The sequence below is a fragment of the Arachis hypogaea genome, chromosome 19 (genome assembly GCF_003086295.3).
Source record: "Arachis hypogaea cultivar Tifrunner chromosome 19, arahy.Tifrunner.gnm2.J5K5, whole genome shotgun sequence".
NCBI classification, from domain to species: domain Eukaryota; kingdom Viridiplantae; phylum Streptophyta; class Magnoliopsida; order Fabales; family Fabaceae; genus Arachis; species Arachis hypogaea.
Window position 1 is genome coordinate 92,407,511 of NC_092054.1, and position 19,805 is coordinate 92,427,315.

At 41.3% G+C, this 19,805-nt stretch overlaps 1 protein-coding gene across 1 annotated transcript; it reads right to left on the minus strand.

Annotated features, from left to right (window-relative positions):
- Window positions 1-7,442: 7,442 nt before the first annotated feature.
- LOC112778521 (uncharacterized) lies at window positions 7,443-8,168 on the minus strand. Its single transcript, XM_025822830.1, has 3 exons — window positions 8,017-8,168; window positions 7,781-7,935; window positions 7,443-7,633 (listed from the first exon to the last, which is right to left on the minus strand). Exons 1-3 carry the CDS (start codon window positions 8,166-8,168, stop codon window positions 7,443-7,445), a joined length of 498 nt encoding a protein of 165 aa, XP_025678615.1.
- Window positions 8,169-19,805: the final 11,637 nt, after the last annotated feature.

Sequence of the window (19,805 nt, forward strand, 5' to 3'; positions counted from 1 at the left end):
TTCTCAGAGTCTGAATGGAATGCAAGCTGCATCCAATAGTACTCAAGAGGCATCTTCTGAAGAAGAAGCTTATGATCCTGAAAACCCTACAATAGCAGAGGTGAATTACATGGGTGAACCTTATGGAAACACCTATAACCCCTCGTAGAGAAATCACCCAAATCTCTCATGGAAGGATCAACAAAAGCCTCAACAAGGCTTTAACAATGGTGGAAGAAATAGGTTTAACAATAGTAAACCTTTTCCATCATCCACTCAGCAACAGACAGAGAACTCTGAACAAAATTCCTCTAATTTAGCAAACTTAGTCTCTGATCTATCTAAGGCCACTGTAAGTTTCATGAATGAAACAAGGTCCTCCATTAGAAATTTGGAGGCACAAGTGGGCCAGCTGAGTAAAAGGATCACTGAAATCCCTCCTAGTACTCTCCCAAGCAATACAGAAGAAAATCCAAAAGAAGAGTGCAAGGCCATTGACATAGTCAACACGGCCGAACCTGGAGAGGAAGAGGAGGACGTAAATCCCAGTGAGGAAGACCTCCTGGGATGTCCAGTTATCAATAAGGAGTTTCCCTTTGAGGAACCAAAGGAATCTGAGGCTCATCTAGAGACCATAGAGATTCCATTAGACCTCCTTATGTCATTCATGAGCTCTGATGAGTATTCCTCTTTTGAAGAGAATGAGGATGTTACTGAAGAACAAGTTACCAAGTACCTTGGTGCAATCATGAAGCTGAATGCCAAATTATTTGGTATTGAGACTTGGGAAGATGAACCTCCCTTGTTCACTAATGAACTGAGTGATCTGGATCAACTGACATTGCCTCAGAAGAAACAAGATCCTGGAAGGTTCCTAATACCTTGTACCATAGGCACCATGACCTTTCAGAAGGCTCTATGTGACCTGGGGTCAGGAATAAACCTCATGCCACTCTCTGTAATGGAGAAACTGGGAATCTTTGAGGTACAGCCTGCTAGAATCTCATTAGAGATGGCAGACAATTCAAGAAAATAGGCTTATGGACAAGTAGAGGACGTATTAGTAAAGGTCGAAGGCCTTTACATCCCTGCTGATTTCATAGTCCTAGATACTGGGAAGGATGAGGATGAATTCATCATCCTTGGAAGACCCTTCCTAGCCACAACAAGAGTTGTGATTGATGTTGACAGAGGTGAATTAGTCCTTCAATTGAATGGGGACTCCCTAGTGTTTACAACTCAAGGTTATCCTTCTGTAAACATGGAAAAGAGGCACAGTAAGCCTCTCCCTCTGCAGAGTCAACTAGAGCCCCCACAGTCAAACTCTAAGTTTGGTGTTGGGAGGCCACAACCAAACTCTAAGTTTGGTGTTGAACTCCCATATCCAAACTCTAAGTTTGGTGTTGGGAAGTCTCAACAATGCTCTGAACATCCGTGAGGCTCCATGAGAGCCCACTGTCAAGCTATTGACATTAAAGAAGCGCTTGTTGGGAGGCAACCCAATTTTTATTTATCTAATTTTATTTTTCCTGTTCTTTGATGTTTTATTAGGTTCATGATCATGTGGAGTCACAAAATAAATATAAAAATTAAAAACGGAATCAAAAACAGCAGAAGAAAAATCACACCCTGGAAGAAGACCTTACTGGCATTTAAACGCCAGTAAGAAGCATCTGGCTGGCGTTCAACGCCAGAACAGAGCATGGTTCTGGCGCTGAACGCCCAAAATGGGCAGCATCTGGGCGTTTGAACGCCAGAATTGCACCCTGGAGAAGAGCTGGCGCTGAACGCCCAGAACAAGCATGGTTCTGGCGTTCAACGCCATAAATGGGCAACAAATGGGCGTTCAACGCCCAGAACAAGCACCAATCTAGCGCTGAACACCCAGAGTTGTGTGCAAGGGCATTTTGCATGCCTAATTTGGTGCAAGGTTGTAAATCCTTGAACACCTCAGGATCTGTGGACCCCACAGGATCACCTCAGGATCTGTGGACCCCACAGGATCCCCACTTACCTCCACTCACTTCTTCTCACCCCTCTTTCACACAATCCCATAAACACTCTTCCCCAAAACTCTTCACCAATCACCTCAATCTCTCTTCCCTATCACCACTTCACCACTCACATCCATCCACTCTTACCCATAAACCTACCTCATAAACCCCACCTACCTTCAAAATTCAAAATCAATTTCCCACCCAAAATCCACCCTTATGGCCAAACCTTACCCCCCCTTCCCTATATAAAGCCCTCCATTCTTCTTCATTTTCACACAACACAACCCTCTCTTCCCCTTCATGGCCGAATACACCCCTCCCCCCTCTCCTACATATTTTATTCTTCTTCTTTATCTATTCTCTCTTCTCTTGCTCGAGGGCGAGCAATATTCTAAGTTTGGTGTGGTAAAAGCATAACCTTTTTATTTTTCCATTACCATTGATGGCACCTAAGACCGGAGAATCCTCTAGAAAAGGGAAAGGGAAGACAAAAGCTTCCACCTCCGAGTCATGGGAGATGGAAAGATTCATCTCTAAAGCTCATCAAGACCACTTCTATGATGTTGTGGTCAAGAAGAAGGTGATCCCCGAGGTCCCTTTCAAGCTCAAGAAGAATGAGTATCCGGAGATCCGACATGAAATCTAAAAAAGAGGTTGGGAAGTTCTAAAAAACCCCATCCAACAAGTCGGCATCCTAATGGTTCAAGAGTTCTATGCCAATGCATGGATCACTAGGAACCATGATCAAAGTAAGAACCCAAACCCAAAGAATTATATTACAATGGTTCGGGAGAAATACTTAGATTTTAGTCCGGAAAATGTGAGGTTGGCGTTTAACTTGCCTATGATGCAAGGAGATGCACGCCCCTACACTAGAAGGGTCAACTTTAATCAAAGGTTGGACCAAGTCCTCATGGACATATGTGTGGAAGGAGCTCAATGGAAGATTGACTCCAAAGGCAAGCCAGTTCAATTAAGAAGACTGGACCTCAAGCCTGTGGCTAGAGGATGGTTGGAGTTCATCCAACGCTCCATCATCCCCACTAGCAACCGATCTGAAGTTACTGTGGATCGGGGCATCATGATTCATAGCATCATGATTGGAGAGGAAGTAGAAGTTCATGAAGTCATCTCCCTTGAGTTCTACAAAATAGCCGAAAAGCCCTCTCCTGGGGCAAGGCTAGCTTTTCCTCATCTTATTTGCCATCTATGTTACTCAGCTGGAGCTTTCATAGAAGGAGACATTCCCATTGAGGAAGAGAAGCCCATCACTAAGAAAAGGATGGAGCAAGCAAGAGAGCCCATTCATGGATCTCAAGAGATGCATGAAGCTCATCATCATGAGATCCCGAAGATGCCTCAAATGCATTTTCCTCCACAAAACTATTGGGAGCAAATCAATACCTCCCTAGGAGAATTAAGTTCCAACATGGGACAATTAAGGGTGGAACATCAAGAGCACTCCATCATCCTTCATGAAATAAGAAAAGATCAAAAAGCAATGAGGGAGGAGCGACAAAGACAAGGAAGAGACATAGAAGAGCTCAAGGACATCATTGGTTCCTCAAGAAGGAAACGCCACCATCACTAAGGTGGACTCATTCCTTGTTCTTACATTCTCTGTTTTTCGTTTTCTCTATGTTAAGTGCTTATCCATGTTTGTGTCTTCATTACATGATCATTAATATTTAGTAACTTTGTCTTAAAGTTATGAATGTCCTATGAATCCATCACCTCTCTTAAATGAAAACTATTTTAATTCAAAAGAACAAGAAGTACATGAGTTTCGAATTTATTCTTGAACTTAGTTTAATTATATTGATGTGGTGACAATGCTTCTTGTTTTCTGAATGAATGCTTGAACAGTGCATATGTCTTTTGAAGTTGTTGTTTAAGAATGTTAAATATGTTGGCTCTTGAAAGAATGATGACAAGGAGACATGTTATTTAATAATATGAAAAATCATAAAAATGATTCTTGAAGCAAGAAAAAGCAGCAAAGAACAAAGCTTGCAGAAAAAAATAGAAAAAAAAAGAAGAAGAGAAAAAGCAAGCAGAAAAGTCAAAAGCTCTTAAAACGAAGAGGCAAAAGCAAAAAGCCAGTAACCCTTAAAACCAAAAGGCAAGGGTAATAAAAAAGATCCCAAGGCTTTGAGCATCAGTGGATAGGAAGGCCTAAAGGAATAAAATCCTGGCCTAAGCCGCTAAACCAAGCTGTCCCTAGCCATGTGCTTGTGGCGTGAAGGTGTCAAGTGAAAACTTGAGACTGAGCGGTTAAAGTCAAGGTCCAAAGCAAAAAAAGAGTGTGCTTAAGAATCCTGGACACCTCTAATTAGGGACTTTAGCAAAGCTGAGTCACATTCTTGAAAGGTTCACCCAATTATGTGTCTGTGGCATTAATGTATCCGGTGGTAATACTGGAAAACAACGTGCTTAGGGCCACGGCCAAGACTCATAAAGTAGCTGTGTTCAAGAATCAACATACTGAACTAGGAGAATCAATAACACTATCTGAACTCTGAGTTCCTATAGATGCCAATCATTCTGAACTTCAATGGATAAAGTGAGATGCCAAAACTATTCAAGAGGCAAAAAGCTACAAGTCCCGCTCGTTTAATTGGAGCTATGTTTCATTGATAGTTTGGAATTTATAGTATATTCTCTTCTTTTTATCCTATTTGATTTTCAGTTGCTTGGGGACAAGCAACAATTTAAGTTTGGTGTTGTGATGAGCGAATAATTTATACGCTTTTTGGCACTATTTTTAGTATATTTTTAGTAGAATCTGGTTACTTTTAGGGATGTTTTCATTAGTTTTTATGTTAAATTCACATTTCTGGACTTTACTATGAGTTTGTATGTTTTTCTGTGATTTCAGGTATTTTCTGGCTGAAATTGAGGGACTTGAGCAAAAATCAGATTCAGAGGTTGAAGAAGGACTGCTGATGCTGTTGGATTCTGACCTCCCTGCACTCAAAATGGATTTTCTGGAGCTACAGAACTCAAAATGGCGCACTTCCAATTGCGTTGCAAAGTAGACATCTAGGGCTTTCCAGCAATTTATAATAGTCAATACTTTGGCCGAGTTTAGACGACTTAAAAGGGCATTGAACGCCAGTTCTACGCTGCTGTCTGGAGTTAAACGCCAGAAACACGTCACAAACCAGAGTTGAACGCTAGAAATACGTTACAACCTGGCGTTCAACTCCAGAAAGAGCCTCTGCACGTGTAACATTCAAGCTCAGCCCAAGCACACACCAAGTGGGCCCCGGAAGTGGATTTATGCATTATTACTTACTTCTGTAAACCCTAGTAACTAGTTTAGTATAAATAGGACTTTTTACTATTGTATTAGACATCCTGGATTGTATTTTTGATCCTGTGATCACGTTATGGGGGCTGGCCTCTCGGCCATGCCTGGACCTTTCACTTATGTATTTTCAACGGCAGAGTTTCTACACTCCATAGATTAAGGTGTGGAGCTCTGCTATTCCTCATGAATTAATGCAAAGTACTACTGTTTTTCTATTCAATTCAACTTATTCCGCTTCTAAGATATTCAATCGCACTTCAACCTGAATGTGATGAACGTGACAATCATCATCGATCCCCCACGAACGCGTGCCTGATAACCACTTCTATTCTACCTTAGATTGAATGAGTATCTCTTGGATCTCTTAATCAGAATCTTCGTGGTATAAGCTAGATTGATGGCGGCATTCATGAGAGTCCGGAAAGTCTAAAACTTGTCTGGGATATTCCGAGTAGGACTCTGGGATTAAATGACTGTGACGAACTTCAAACTCGCGAGTGCTAGGCATAGTGACAGACGCAAAAGGAGGGTGAATCCTATTCTAGTATGATCGAGAACCTCAGATGATTAGCCGTGCTGTGACAGAGCATTTGGACCATTTTCACAAGAGGATGGGATGCAGCCATTGGCAAGGGTGATGCCTCCAGACGATTAGCCATGCAGTGACAGCGCATCGGACCATTTTCCAGAGAGGATTAAAAGTAGCCATTGACAACGGTGATGTCCTTACATAAAGCCAGCCATGGAAAGGAGTAAGACTGATTGGATGAAGACAACAGGAAAGCAGAGGTTCAGAGGAACGAAAGCATCTCTATACGCTTATCTGAAATTCTCACCAATGATATACATAAGTGTTTCTATCCTTATTTTCTATCTATTTATTATTTATGTTCGAAAACTCCATAACTATTTTATATCTTCCTGACTGAGATTTACAAGGTGACCATAGCTTGCTTCAAGCCGACAATCTCTGTGGGATCGACCCTTACTCACGTAAGGTTTATTACTTGGACGACCCAGTTCACTTGCTAGTTAGTTGCATCGAAGTTGTGAATGAAAAACGATTTATTAAGACGTGCGTACAGAGTTTCTGGCGCCGTTACCTGAGATCACAATTTCGTGCACCACTCTCATACATCATACCATCAAAACATCCAAAATCCACTAATCACATACATAACAACACAATTTATCTCAACCAATCAACAGCATCAATAGTTCAAATCCTCTTTTAGGGTCTTTAGCGTAAGTTTTCACACCACATTACATTTTAGATACAGGAAACCGAAACCATACCTTGGCTAATTCCCTGCTCAACCCAGAACACTTCAAATATCACTATTTCACAGGCTCTCAAAAGCTCCAACACCCTTCAACCAGATTATTCAGTAAAAAATCCCCTTTCCAAGCTTTCCAATACTTCAATCAAACTCCAACACACATATATACACTACCTAAACCACAATATCATATTCAAACATAGCCACTTAATACCCAAACATCATAAACCAATAAATTCCATTAGAGTTGAGAATCTTACCACACATAAGGATCAAGAAGACAAGATTAAGCCTCTCCTTCAAGCTAGTTGGATCCTATAACATCAAAAGCTCACAAATCTCAACATTTTTACCCATAAATTTTGAAAATAAAGGCTGGAAGAACTGAGATGAGAACGTGGTTCACCTCAGAAACAACGTTATGGGCTTTGTAGAGCTCGACAACGTGGTCACGTGACCACAAATGGTGCGGTAATTGGAGCTCCGGATCAAAAGATATGGTGATTTGAAGATCAAGTAAGGGTTAGAACTTTGGAAGAGTGTTCTTCCCCCTTTCCTTGCATGTTTCAGCGTGTTTGGTTTTAAGGAAGGGGAGGAAGAGCTGTGCTCTTTTGTTCTAATGGGTTTGGGTTGGGCCAAGGGCCCAATACAGGCCCAGTTGGTTTAGTTTAGCCTGTTTGGCCTAATCTTGGGCCAAATTCTTTAAAATTAGTGTCGAAATTCTCGTCTTAATTTTCTCTATCATATTAAACCATAAAAATCTCATTTCTTATTTTCTAGATTAAATTTTATTTTATGGGTTAATTAGTCACTAATTAACCGGGTTTTACATTCTATCCACCTAAATGGGAATTTCGCCCACAAAATTCAAATTCAGTTACCTGAGAATAGGTGCGGGTAGTCCGTTCGCATCTCTGACTCAAGTTCCCAAGTGTGATCCTCAATACCGGCACGACTCCAAGCCACTTTGACTAATGAAACCTCTTTCCCACGCAACCGTTTAATACTCATATCATCAATTCTGACTGGAGTCACCGGCAGAGTCAAATCTTCCATTAACTGGACTGATTCAGGTTCTAACACATGGCTAGCATCAGAAGTATACTTCCGAAGCTGAGACACGTGAAATACGTCGTGCATGTTCAAAATGTGAGGCAGTAGAGCCATCCGATATGCCACCGGTCCAACCCTCTCGAAAATCTGAAACAAACTGATGTATCGAGGATTCAGCTTCTTTGTCTTAATCGCTCTACCCACTCCTATCATTGGAGTAACCTTAAGGAAAGCATGGTCTCCTTCCTCAAACTCTAAGGGCTTCGGCCTCTGATCAGCGTAACTCTTCTGATGGCTCTGAGTAGTGAGCATCCTATCTCGTATTTTCTTGACTTATTCAGTAGTTTCATCTATCATTTCGGGCCCCAACAAACTTTTCTCCCCAACTTCATACCAGCATAGCAGATATTTGCATTTTCTCCCATACAGAGCCTCATATGGAGCCATTCCGATGCTCGCATGGTATCTATTATTGTACACAAACTCCACTAGTGGCATATACCGATCCCAGATCGCCGGCTGATCTAGAACACAAGCCCTCAACATATCTTACAGGGTTTGGATCGTCCTCTCGTATTGACCACCTGTTTAAGGATAGTAAGCTGTGCTCAAGCTGAAACGGGTTCCAAAAGCTCTCTGAAATGCACCCCAGAACCTCAAAGTGAAACGGGAATCTCTGACAGAAATTATAGTAGTAGGCAGACCATGAAGTCTCACAATCTCCTCTATGTACAAGCGTGCTAACTCCACAAGAGTATAGTTCATCCGAATGGATAGAAAGTGAGCGGACTTCATCAGCCGATCCACAATTACCCAAACAGCATCAAAATCGGCTCCAGTTCTTAGCAATCCCGAGACAAAATCCATCGCAATGCTCTCCCACTTCCATTGCGGAATCTCCAAGGGTTGCAATGTCCCGGAATGTATTTGGTGTTCAATCTTCACCTTTTGACAAGTTAAGCACTTTGAGACATATTCCGCCACATCATTCTTCATACCAGGCCACCAGAACATAGCTTTTAAGATATCTTGCTGCAAAGTCCCAACATCTGGCACAATGATCCTACTCTTGAATCTCCACAACCCATCTTGATCCCATGACACTCTCCACTACTTCCCTTGCTCAATAGCTGGCAACACCTTTGGTAACACGTCATTGTTTTGATGATCTTTTAGGAGTTCGGATTTAAAATAACTTGAGATTTGTAATTGACTCAAACACAGAGTTCCAGACACATCTTGAACACCGATCATTAAACTCTTGAATGCCTTGAGCAACTCCTCTTCTCGAAGCATCATCTAAGCAGCATACAACGACTTCCGACATAATGCATCCGTCACAACATTCGCTTTCCTCGGATGGTAATTCAACTCAAAGTCGTAGTCCTTCAGTAACTCCATCCACCTCCTCTGCCGCATATTAAGCTCTTTCTGATTAAAGAGGTATTTCAAGCTCTTGTGATAATAGAAAACTCGGAACTTAACCCTATAGAGGTAATGTCTCCACACCTTTAGCACAAACATAACCGCAGCAGGTTCTAGGTCATGCATCGGTTAATTGACTTCGTGAGGCCTCAATTGTCGTGAGGCATATGCCACCACATTCCGGTGCTGCATCAGCACGCACCCCATACCCTTTAGTGAGGCATCACAATACACCTCAAATGGTTCATTCGGTTCAGGCAACACCAACACAGGCGTAGTGGTCAAGTTTTGCTTCAATGCTTGAAAGATCTCTTCACACTCAGAAGTCCAAACAAATGACGCGTCCTTGGGGGTTAACCTTGTCAATGGCAAAGCTATTTGTGAAAAGCCTTTGATGAATCTTCGATAGTAGCCAGCTAAGCCCAGAAAACTTCTTATCTCAGTTACCGAGGCCAGTCGCCCCCACTCCATCACTGCTTCCACCTTAGAAGGATCTACTGCTATGCCTTGCTTACTCACTACATGGCCAAGAAACTTCACTTCGTCCTTCCAGAATTCACATTTGGACAGTTTCTCATAGAGTTTCCTTTCCTTTAGTATCTGCAACACGATCCTCAGGTGTTTCACAAGTTCTTCTTCAGTCTTAGAATAAATTAGTATATCATTAATAAAGACGACAACGAACTTATCCAAAAACGGGCAGAAGATTCTGTTCATATAATCCACAAACACTGCATGAGTATTTGTTAACCCAAAAGTCATTACAGTGTACTCATAATGACCATAACGAGTCCTGAAAGCGGTCTTAGGGATGTCCTCATCTCTCACCCTTATCTGGTGATAATCGGATCTCAAATCGATCTTGGATAAGACCCCAACTCCTTGTAACTGATCCATGAGATCGTCAAACCTCGGCAGTGGGTACTTATTCTTTATTGTGACCTTATTTAGTTGCCTGTAATTGATATGAAGATTTATGATGGTTTGGAATTTCACACAAATAATTCCGTTGCTAGTATAGTCCAAACCGACAATCGATCCTCAAATCAAATTTTAAAAGATTGGTTGTCACAAGTACAAACCCCAATGAAAATTAACCAAAGTATTTAAACCTCGGGTCGTCTCACAAGGAATTGCAATGAAGTGATCAATTATTGCCTATGGAGGAACAAAGGGGTTTGATTGATAAAAGGGCAAGAAAATAAATGACAACAAAAGTAAAGCAAGCAACTAAAGAAAGCAATTAATAAAAAGAGACATTCATGGCAAGGATTGAGAATATAGGCTTTCTATCCTAATCCCTAATCATAACAATGATTAACAAGAGCTAATCCTATTTCGTCATCTCCAACATCGGAAGAAAGTACAATGTCATCTTCAACATAGGGAGAAAGTCAAATATGACTAGTTAATCTGAGTCCAAAAGTCCTAATCAACTTACTAATTGAATTAGCTAGAGATTAGAGTCAATGGAAACAATATTAACTAATCACTCTAGATCACCAACACGAGTTGGGTATTCATGACTCAAGATCACCTAATTTCTCTTTCCAAGCCAAGAATGCTAAAAAATCTACTCTAACATCCTACCAAGCATTTTGTCAAACACTTGGAAGGCAGAAAAAGAAAGCAAGATAAAATGACAACAAGAGTAAAATCTAACAACTACCAATTGCAAGAAAATAATAACAACAACTTAATTAACAATAAAAGAACATCAAACAAACCAAATTCAACAAAGTGCTCATTAATGCAATCTACTACTACCCAATGCAAGAAATTAACAACAACAACTAAGAAAAGCACATTAAGCATGAAATACCTCAAAATTACACTAAAAAAAAATGGAAATTAACAAGAGTTCATGATAAAAATAAAGAAAATGAGAAATTAACAAGAGAAAAGAGAAGAATTAAGACAATACAACAAGAAATTGTAAATAAGAGAAGATGAAAACAAGGAATTAAACCTAGATCTAAGAGAATTTGACCTAATCCTAACCTAATTCTAGAGAGAAGAGGGAGCTTCTCTCTCTAAAAACTAACTACATGCTTCCTAGTCTACAACTAATTGCTTCCTAGTCTAGAAGAGGCAGCTCAGAAATCACCCTCAGTGTTTTCACTTTAATGAGGTCACGGGCGAGCTGCGATGCGTATGCATGGGCCACGCGTACGCGTCGTCTGTCGTTTTCCTTCACATGCGTACGCGTCATGGCACGTGTACACGTCACCTGGACGACCTCATTTTCACGCGTGCGCGTCGATGTATGCACTCCAAATCCTTGTTTTTCCATGAATTCTCCACTTTGCATGCTTTTCTCTTCACTCCTTTGATCCATTCCTAGCCTTCACAACCTGAATTCACTAACAAACACATCAAGGCATCTAGTGGAATCAAAGGTGAATTAAAATTACCAATTTAATGGTAGTATAAACTTGATGCCATGAAAACTTGTCTCTTAACAAATTTTCACCGGCAAGTGCACCGGATTGTCGTCAAGTAAAAACTCACTATAGAGTGAGGTCGAATCCCACAGGGATTGGTTGGTTGAGAAATTTTAATTGGAGAATTGTTCTAGTTAAACTAAATCAGAATTGAAATTGGGATTGCAGAATGTAAATTGGTGGGAAACTTAAATTGAAAGAAATTAAATGAACTGAAATTAAATTGCAGAATGTAAAGATCAGAATCTTAAATTGCAAGAAATTAAATGGGAATGGGGATTGAGCATCAAATTAAAGAGCAAAATGTAAAGAGAATGGATAGATCAGAAATGGGGAAGCTCATTAGGTTTTAGGAGATATTGAATTCTCCGGATCAAATCATTCTCATCTCTTCCTCAATCAATGCATTCATTGACTTTTCTTGGCAATCTTAGGTGATTGGATTCCAATGTCTTGGCTCACCAATCTCTCTAAGCTTGAACAATTGCCCAATGTCTTCATTTAAATGCTCATGGGAAGACATGAAGTTTGGACACTGATTATACCACACAAATTCATAGATCAAAGTATTAGTAGGATTACATGTCATGATATCCATCCAAACCCCAATCTAATCCAACATGAGAAAGCATTTATAGCATGATTTCCTCATCCCTCTCTCAAGGATCAGAGGAAACCCAATTATGAATAGCTTCTCTCTCAAGACAACTATCCAATTGAATTAAGATCGAAAGCTTTCCAACAAAATCAAGAGAAAAGATAGAAGAAGAAGATGAAAACTATTATTGATCCATTGAATTACAATAGAGCTCCCTAACCCAATGAAAAGGGTTTAGTTGTTCATAGCTCTCAGAATGCAAAATGAAAGTGAAAAGTACATTGCGGAAGTAAAATTTCAGAGAAAGTAAAATAGGCAGAGTTTTAGTACTCAATGTCATCCCCCCTCCCCCCAAACTTAAACTCTAAGCTATTTATACACTTCTTCAATTGATCTTCAAGTTTCTGGATTGGGCTTTTGCCCTTTTGCTGAAGTGGGTTGAAGTGGCTCCAATGCTGTTGAGAAGAGAGGGGTTGAATTGCAGAGTTCTGGTATCCAAGTATGAGGTCAAACGTTGAGTCCAATGCTTTCTTAAGGAAAATTAAAATCTGGGCACTTTGAGCAACGTTTGACTCAACGTTGGAGCACCAACGTTCGCCGGTCACACATACGCGTGGGCCACGTGTGCGCGTGGATGGCCATTTTTTCCATTCCACGCGTGCGCGTCACCTATGCATATGCGTAGTTGGGAAGGATTGCACGCCCACGCGTACGTGTCACTGACGCATACGCGTCGATGCAATTTCCCCAACTCCAAATTTTTAAACATTTTCGTGCACGTTGGCTTCAGCGTTGGACCAGCAACGCTCCCTCCAAAGTTGGCATATCCACGCGTACGAGTCACCCACGCGTGCGCGTGGATGGTCAAAGTTCAATGCTCACGCGTACGCGTCGCTCACGTGTGCGCATGGATGCCAATTTCCAAAATCCCATTTTTGAAGGTTTATCGCGCACGTTTGCCTCAACGTTGGAGTGGCAACGTTCCCTCCAACCTTGGCCTATCCATGCGTGCGCGTGGGCCATCAAAATTCTACAATGAACGCGTGCACGTCACCCACGCATACGCGTCACAATATAATTTTCTAAATTCCCGAAAGCACTGTATTGAAAAACATTGGAGGTAACGTTGGCTCACCAACGTTCCCTCCAACGTTGGCACCAGAATTATGCAACAAAATTCCCTGCTCCTTTCCTCTCAACGTTTGAGGCAACGTTGGTGGTCCAACTTTGGCCTCTAACGTTGCTTCCCTTTCTTCCTTCAATGGCCATTTCTTCAACATTCCTTCACCTATCATCAACCAATACATGCATCAAAGCCTTGCTAAAATCATAAGAGATTACATCATTCTTAGCATACAAGTAATTATGGCATAAACCTCATGAAAAATGCATCAAATTAATCATGTTGAATGATTCAAGGTGTTCATTAACTTTTAACCCAAATGCTTACTTAGAGCTCAAGAAAGTGCATAAAACCTATTAAAAATAAAAGAAAAAGGCTAGTGAAACTAGCTTAAGATGCCTTGGCATCACAACACCAAACTTAAATCTTGCTTGTCCCCAAGCAAGCATTGAATTATGGAATGAATGAATGAAATAGAAGGTAAAACATGTTCATATCAGCAAATAATAGAAAGTGGTTCATGGGGTTTTATTGATTCCTAGGTGAGAATGTCTCTTTTAGTGCCAACTATCATACTGCTATGACTTTTTATTATTCATTCATCCTTGGTAATTGAATTCTTTGCTTTTCTTTTGCTGTGAACTTATTCTTTGCAGCAGCTTAGTACTCTATTTTTTAGGCAACGTTTTAGGATAGGCTTTCAGCCAAGACTCCCGAACCAGTTAGTTCAAGGTGCTAGGTGTTGAAACACCCATAAGGACTTAATCACCCAAGTCTCTCCTCAGCACATACACACTACAGGCACATGGTTTGTTATTCACTCTTTAGACCTTGGTGTCCAGTACCTCTTTGGGTTGCTAAATATTTTGTGACAAGGTTGCTCTTGATTATGAATTTTCAGTTGACAATCCCGGGTTAGTTAACCCAAGTTGTCAAGTGATGAAGCACTCCTAAGAACTCACTCATTCAAGCATATCCTTGCACAAAAACACCACAGACAAATGCCTTAAGATTAAACTATTGGTTCCTAGCTATTATTCTTTATTTCTTTCATTTTTGTTCTTTCTTTCTTCTAAGGAGTTTTATTTTCTAACATTGATAGACAATAGCTGGTGCACGAAATTGTGATTCACACTTTTCACAACTCTGCACAACTAACCATTAAGTGCACTGGTTCGTCCAAGTAATACCTTACGTGAGTAAGGGTCGATCCCACGGAGATTGTCGGCTTGAAGCAATCTATGGTTATCTTGTAAATCTTAGTCAGGAGATTAATGATAAAAATTACTTTTGTTTATGAAAACTAAATAACATGAAATAAAAGTTACTTGTTGTGCAGTAATGGAGAACAGATTGAGGTATTGGAGATGCTCTGTCTTCTGAATCTCCGCTTTCCTACTGTCTTCTTCTTCACGCATGCAAGACTCCTTCCATGGCAAGCTGTATGTTGGTGGATCACCGTTGTCAATAGCTACCATCCGTCCTCTCAGTGAAAATGGTCCAAATGCGCTGTCACCGCATGGCTAATCATCTGTCGATTCTCACTCATGTTGGAATAGGATCCATTGATCCTTTTGCGTCTGTCACTACGCCCAGCACTCGTGAGTTTGAAGCTCATCACAGTCATCCCATCCCAGATCCTACTCGGAATACCACAGACAAGGTTTAGACTTTCCGGATCTCAGGAATGGCCGCCAATAATTCTAGCTTATACCACAAAGACTCTGATCTCACGGATTCGAATGCTCTATCGTCAGGAGATGCAATCAATCACGTGAACCAGGAATCAAAGAGATACACACTCAATCTAAGGTAGAACAGAAGTAGTTGTCAGGCACACGTTCATGGGTTGAGAATGGTGATGAGTGTCACGGATCATCACATTCATCATGGTTAAGTGCGAGTGAATATCTTAGAACAGAGAAAAGCGTGTTTGAATAGAAAATAGAAGTAATTGAATTAATTCATCGAGACTGATAAACCAATATTTTATGATATATTTTGTGCTTAAATTTAGTGATTTATTCAATCCTTCACCCACTTATTCATATTAATTGCATGATTTTACTTCTCCTTCCTTATTATGTGATGTATGTGAAAAACATGTTTCCTATGCTTAAAATTAATTATTTTAATTACCCTTATTATCATTCGATGCCGTGATTAGTGTGTTGAGTAGTTTCAGATCTTCTAAGGCATGAATGACTCAAAGGATGTAAAGGAAACATACAAAAAATGGAAGAAAAGCACAAAACGGAGTTTTTGGAGAAACTGGCATCCACGCGATCGCATGGGCGACGCGGACGCATGCCAAGCACGAATCAATAGCGACGCGGCCGCATGACTGACGCGACCGTGCGCCTTAAGCAAAACAAATATGACGCGGCCACATGACTGACGTGACCGCGTGACAAGAGAAACTCCGAATGACGCGACCGCGTGACCCACACGGACGCGTGACAGAAGCCACGCACCAGAAATTGCAGAAAACGCTCCCAGCGATTTCTGAAGCTCTTTTTGGCTCAAATCCAAGTCCAGAAGGCATAGACCAGAGGTTATGAAGTGAGAAATGCATCCATTCAAGGAGAGCTCGCCAATTTAGTTACTTCTGATGATTTAGATTTAGTTTGGAGAGAGGTTCTTTCCTCTCTCTCTTATGATTTAGGATTTCTCTTAGTTTTAGGAGTGACTCTCGATCCCAGGTTTAATGTTCCTTTACTTTAAGCTTCCCTTTCACTTTTATTCATTCCATTACTTTAGTTGATTATTTACTTTTGCCATTTAATTTATGAATTCTTCTATGTTCCAGATTATTTGAATTAATGTTATTTGAGGTATTTCAGTTTATTATTGCTTTCTTTTATTTATGTCACCATTGCTTTCAATCTGAAGATATTTTTATTCCAGCAAATTTACTTTTTCCCTTTTGGTCTTGGTTAAGAAATAAGTAACTCAGGAGTTATCTTAGCTCAACATAATTGATAACTGTTATCTTTGCTAATTGAAGTGACTTTCAATAATCCCAATCTTTTCTTAGGAAATAAATAGGATTCGAAGGTCAAACTAATTAATCCCTTGACTTTCCTTTGCTTTAGCAAAGGTTAACTAAGTGGAATTAAGATTCAATCTTCTTTATTATTGAGAAGGGTAACTAATTTGGACTTCCAATTTCTCATCCCTTGCCAAAAGTTTGCTTTACAGTATTTATTTATTTTAATTGCTATTTAAATTATTCGTCATATTGTTCCTCATTCTTGAAACCCCCTAATTTACAATCTCCATAACCAATAATAAGAACATATTTCCCTGCAGTTCCTTGAGAAGACGACCCGAGGTTTGAATACTTCGGTTAACAATTTATTTAGGGGTTTGTTACTTGTGACAACCAAAACATTTGTACGAAGGGGTTTTTGAAGGTTTAGAAACTATACTTGCAACGAGGATTTATCCGCAATTTTCTAGACCACGCAAAGGTACCTCTCGCCAAAATGGCGCCATTGCCGGGGAACTGCTAACGTGTGCCTTATTATTGGTTATTGCAAATATTTTTCTTTTACTTGTTTATTTATTTCTGTTTTTTCCTTTTTAATTTTATTTGCTACTATGAACTCTCACCCCTCTCACTTTGAGTTTGGTTCTAACTTTGTTGAAGGAAATAGAAGCCACAGGAGGAATATGCATCAAGGTCAGGCCAATCAAGGATGGATGGAGCCAAGAGGATCTAATCAACCTTTTAGGCAACAACACCCTCCAAGATATCATGGGCAACGACCATTCTACAATGCATACCCAGCTGATAGATATGGTGGACAACCTTGTAACTACCAACAAGCCCCACCCCGTGCCTATAGACCATCCTCTCAACATAACCTCGAACCACCACACTCACAAGCTTCTCTTCACCATTCGTCACCACATGATCCCTATTTACCCCAGTTCCAATCCAATCACTCCCAAGCACCACCACTATCCTATGTATCATGTCCAAATCCATCACCCCGAGAATCAGAGGGTCGCCTCAAGGAAACAGTAAATAAACTTCAAACAACCATTCGATAACTGGAGCAAGCAGTAATTCAATTAGCTTTAGATGTTCGAACATTCAAGGACCAACCACAGCCCCATGTGGACAATCTAACGAAAAGTGTAGCATGAAGGAAATACTAGAAACTCCAGTGGACAAGACAGAGAATAAATTCGTACTAGAACAAGTAGAAGAAGCTGTCATTACGCAAGAAGAAGAGTTGGTTGAAGATCTAGGAGACGCTGAACCTCCATGGGAATTCAGAGCTGTGGAGAACTCCATCAAGGACGTTACAGTTGATGCTAAGGAGGACAGTGCACAATCACCAAGGCAAGTCGTTTATGAAGAACTAGACGGAATAACCCAGGACACAAATTCCCTTGATGATGATAGTCATAAGTCAAGTTCTCTTAGTAATGAACTTGCATCCGCAAGTGAATTCTCTGAGATCGAAGAATCTTCCCCAAATGAATACGAAGATGATGCAGAGGTAGATTTACCTCCAATCTATAACTTGAGTGATGAGGAAGACACAGAAGACTTTGACCAGGACACAGATGCATTTGAAGAACCTTGCAAAGAAGTAGAGGAATTCACAGAAGAGCACAAGGGAGTAGAACTTACAGAACCACCAGAAACACCTACCCCAAGGCCATTACCACCCAATACAAGCTTCAAGTGGGTACAATCCTTGACCTTTAACTTTACTTTTTCACTTGAATACGGTTTGCTTGAAACAGATGGCCAGCTTAGAGCTCTCTGCGGCTTTAAGAGTAAGAGGGAAATGGCTCGTGCGCAGAGCTGGTGCACAAGGTTCAATAAGGTTCCATGCTTCAACTTGAAGTGCACGGATTGGTATCATATTCAATCGAATGGATCTCGGAAAACGTTTGGTCACCATGGTGAGAATCTACTTTCTAAACTGCCCGGATGGAAAAATATAGATCAAGACGGAGGCGGATTTAAAAGCAAAGTTTGGGATCCTGGAATCTATTCCGACATTCGTCATTCCAGGAGCCTAAAAATTTGTTTAAAGCTGCTCAGGAGCTTTACATGCCTAGTTTGGGACCCCGGAGGCTATTGGCATTCCAAGCATTGGTGGAAAGTTTTGGATGAATTTAAACATAAGCCGCCATAACAGGAAGCCCCTCCAATGTCCAACTTAAGGACTTTAACTAAAAGTGCTAGGTGGAAGACAACCCACCATGGTATGATCGTTCATTTTTCAATTTTTATTTCGTTTTGTTTGTTTTCAAGTTTTATTTTATTTTATAATATTGAACCTGGAATTTTGCATCGCATTCATATTAATCATTGCATTCTGCATACTGCAAAAAAAAATGGTGCGCGACGCGACCGCATCACTCATGCAATCGCGTCATATTGCGAAAAACACTACCCACGCGACCACGTCATCCATGCGGCCGCGTGACCTGGAGATCGGCGTAAAGATCCAACGTCCAGAAAGTTAGGCTGGAATCGTGCGGCCATTGTGCGTTTCGCACATATGACCCACGCGATCGCATCACTTGCACAATGCCAATCCCACGCAGCCGCGTGAGTGACACGACCGCGTCGCATGGATTGCACAAACACCCCAAAGGAGATAGAGAGTTGCACTGAAACGACGCTGGATTCGTGCGTTTAGCACAAATCCCAGCGACGCAATCGCATGCGCCAGGCGATCGCGTCATTCAATCTTTTTGCCCTCCATGCGATCGCGTCCCCCCTATTTTGCTTCAGCCACGCGACCGCGTGTCGACACGCGGCCGCGTGGATTCAAATTTATAACCCCAACCACGCGAACCCTATCAGTCGCGCCCCCCTGAAACCCTCTCCTCCCTCTCTTCTCCTCCAATCCAACCACCACCATCCAGCCACCATCACCGCCACCCCCAGACGCCGCCGACCTCCCAGACGCCGCCACCACCTACCCCCCGTCCTCCTCTCCCTTTTTTCTTCTTCTTTCTTCTTCTTCCCCTCCTCTCCGCCACTGCCCCCTTCGCAACCACCACCCACCGCCGCCGCCCGTCCTAGCCGTGCCTCCCATCCGCCACACACACACCTACCCCCACCCTTCCCCTCTTACCCCCTACCCCATTACCCATCCCTTCTTTCCCCCTGCCCCGAACAGCCATGCCCACCACCGCCAGCCGCCGCGCCAGACGCCGTCACCACCACCCCCAGCCACCTTTCTGTCCACTCTCCTTATTCGGCTAACCAGGTTCCGACGAATGCCACCCTTCTATCCTTAGTCGTTATTTCATTATTTTCTGTTTATGTTCATGTTTAGGCTAGTTAGATATGCATGTTGTAGTGGATTTTAGGTTGTTAGGTAGCCTAGGATGTGGTTAGTGGATTTAGGCCTGTTTACTTGCAATGTTCATGTTTCTGTTTTATCAAATTTGCAATTCTGCTGTTGCTGTGATGTTTGTAATGTTCATATGCTGTGATTTCTTGTTTCTTACTGCTCTTTCCACTGAATTTTCATGTTTATATTCCTTATATGTAATTGCAAGCTTTAATTTTAATTCATATGAACTATTTAATTGCTGTTTATTTTCCGGGA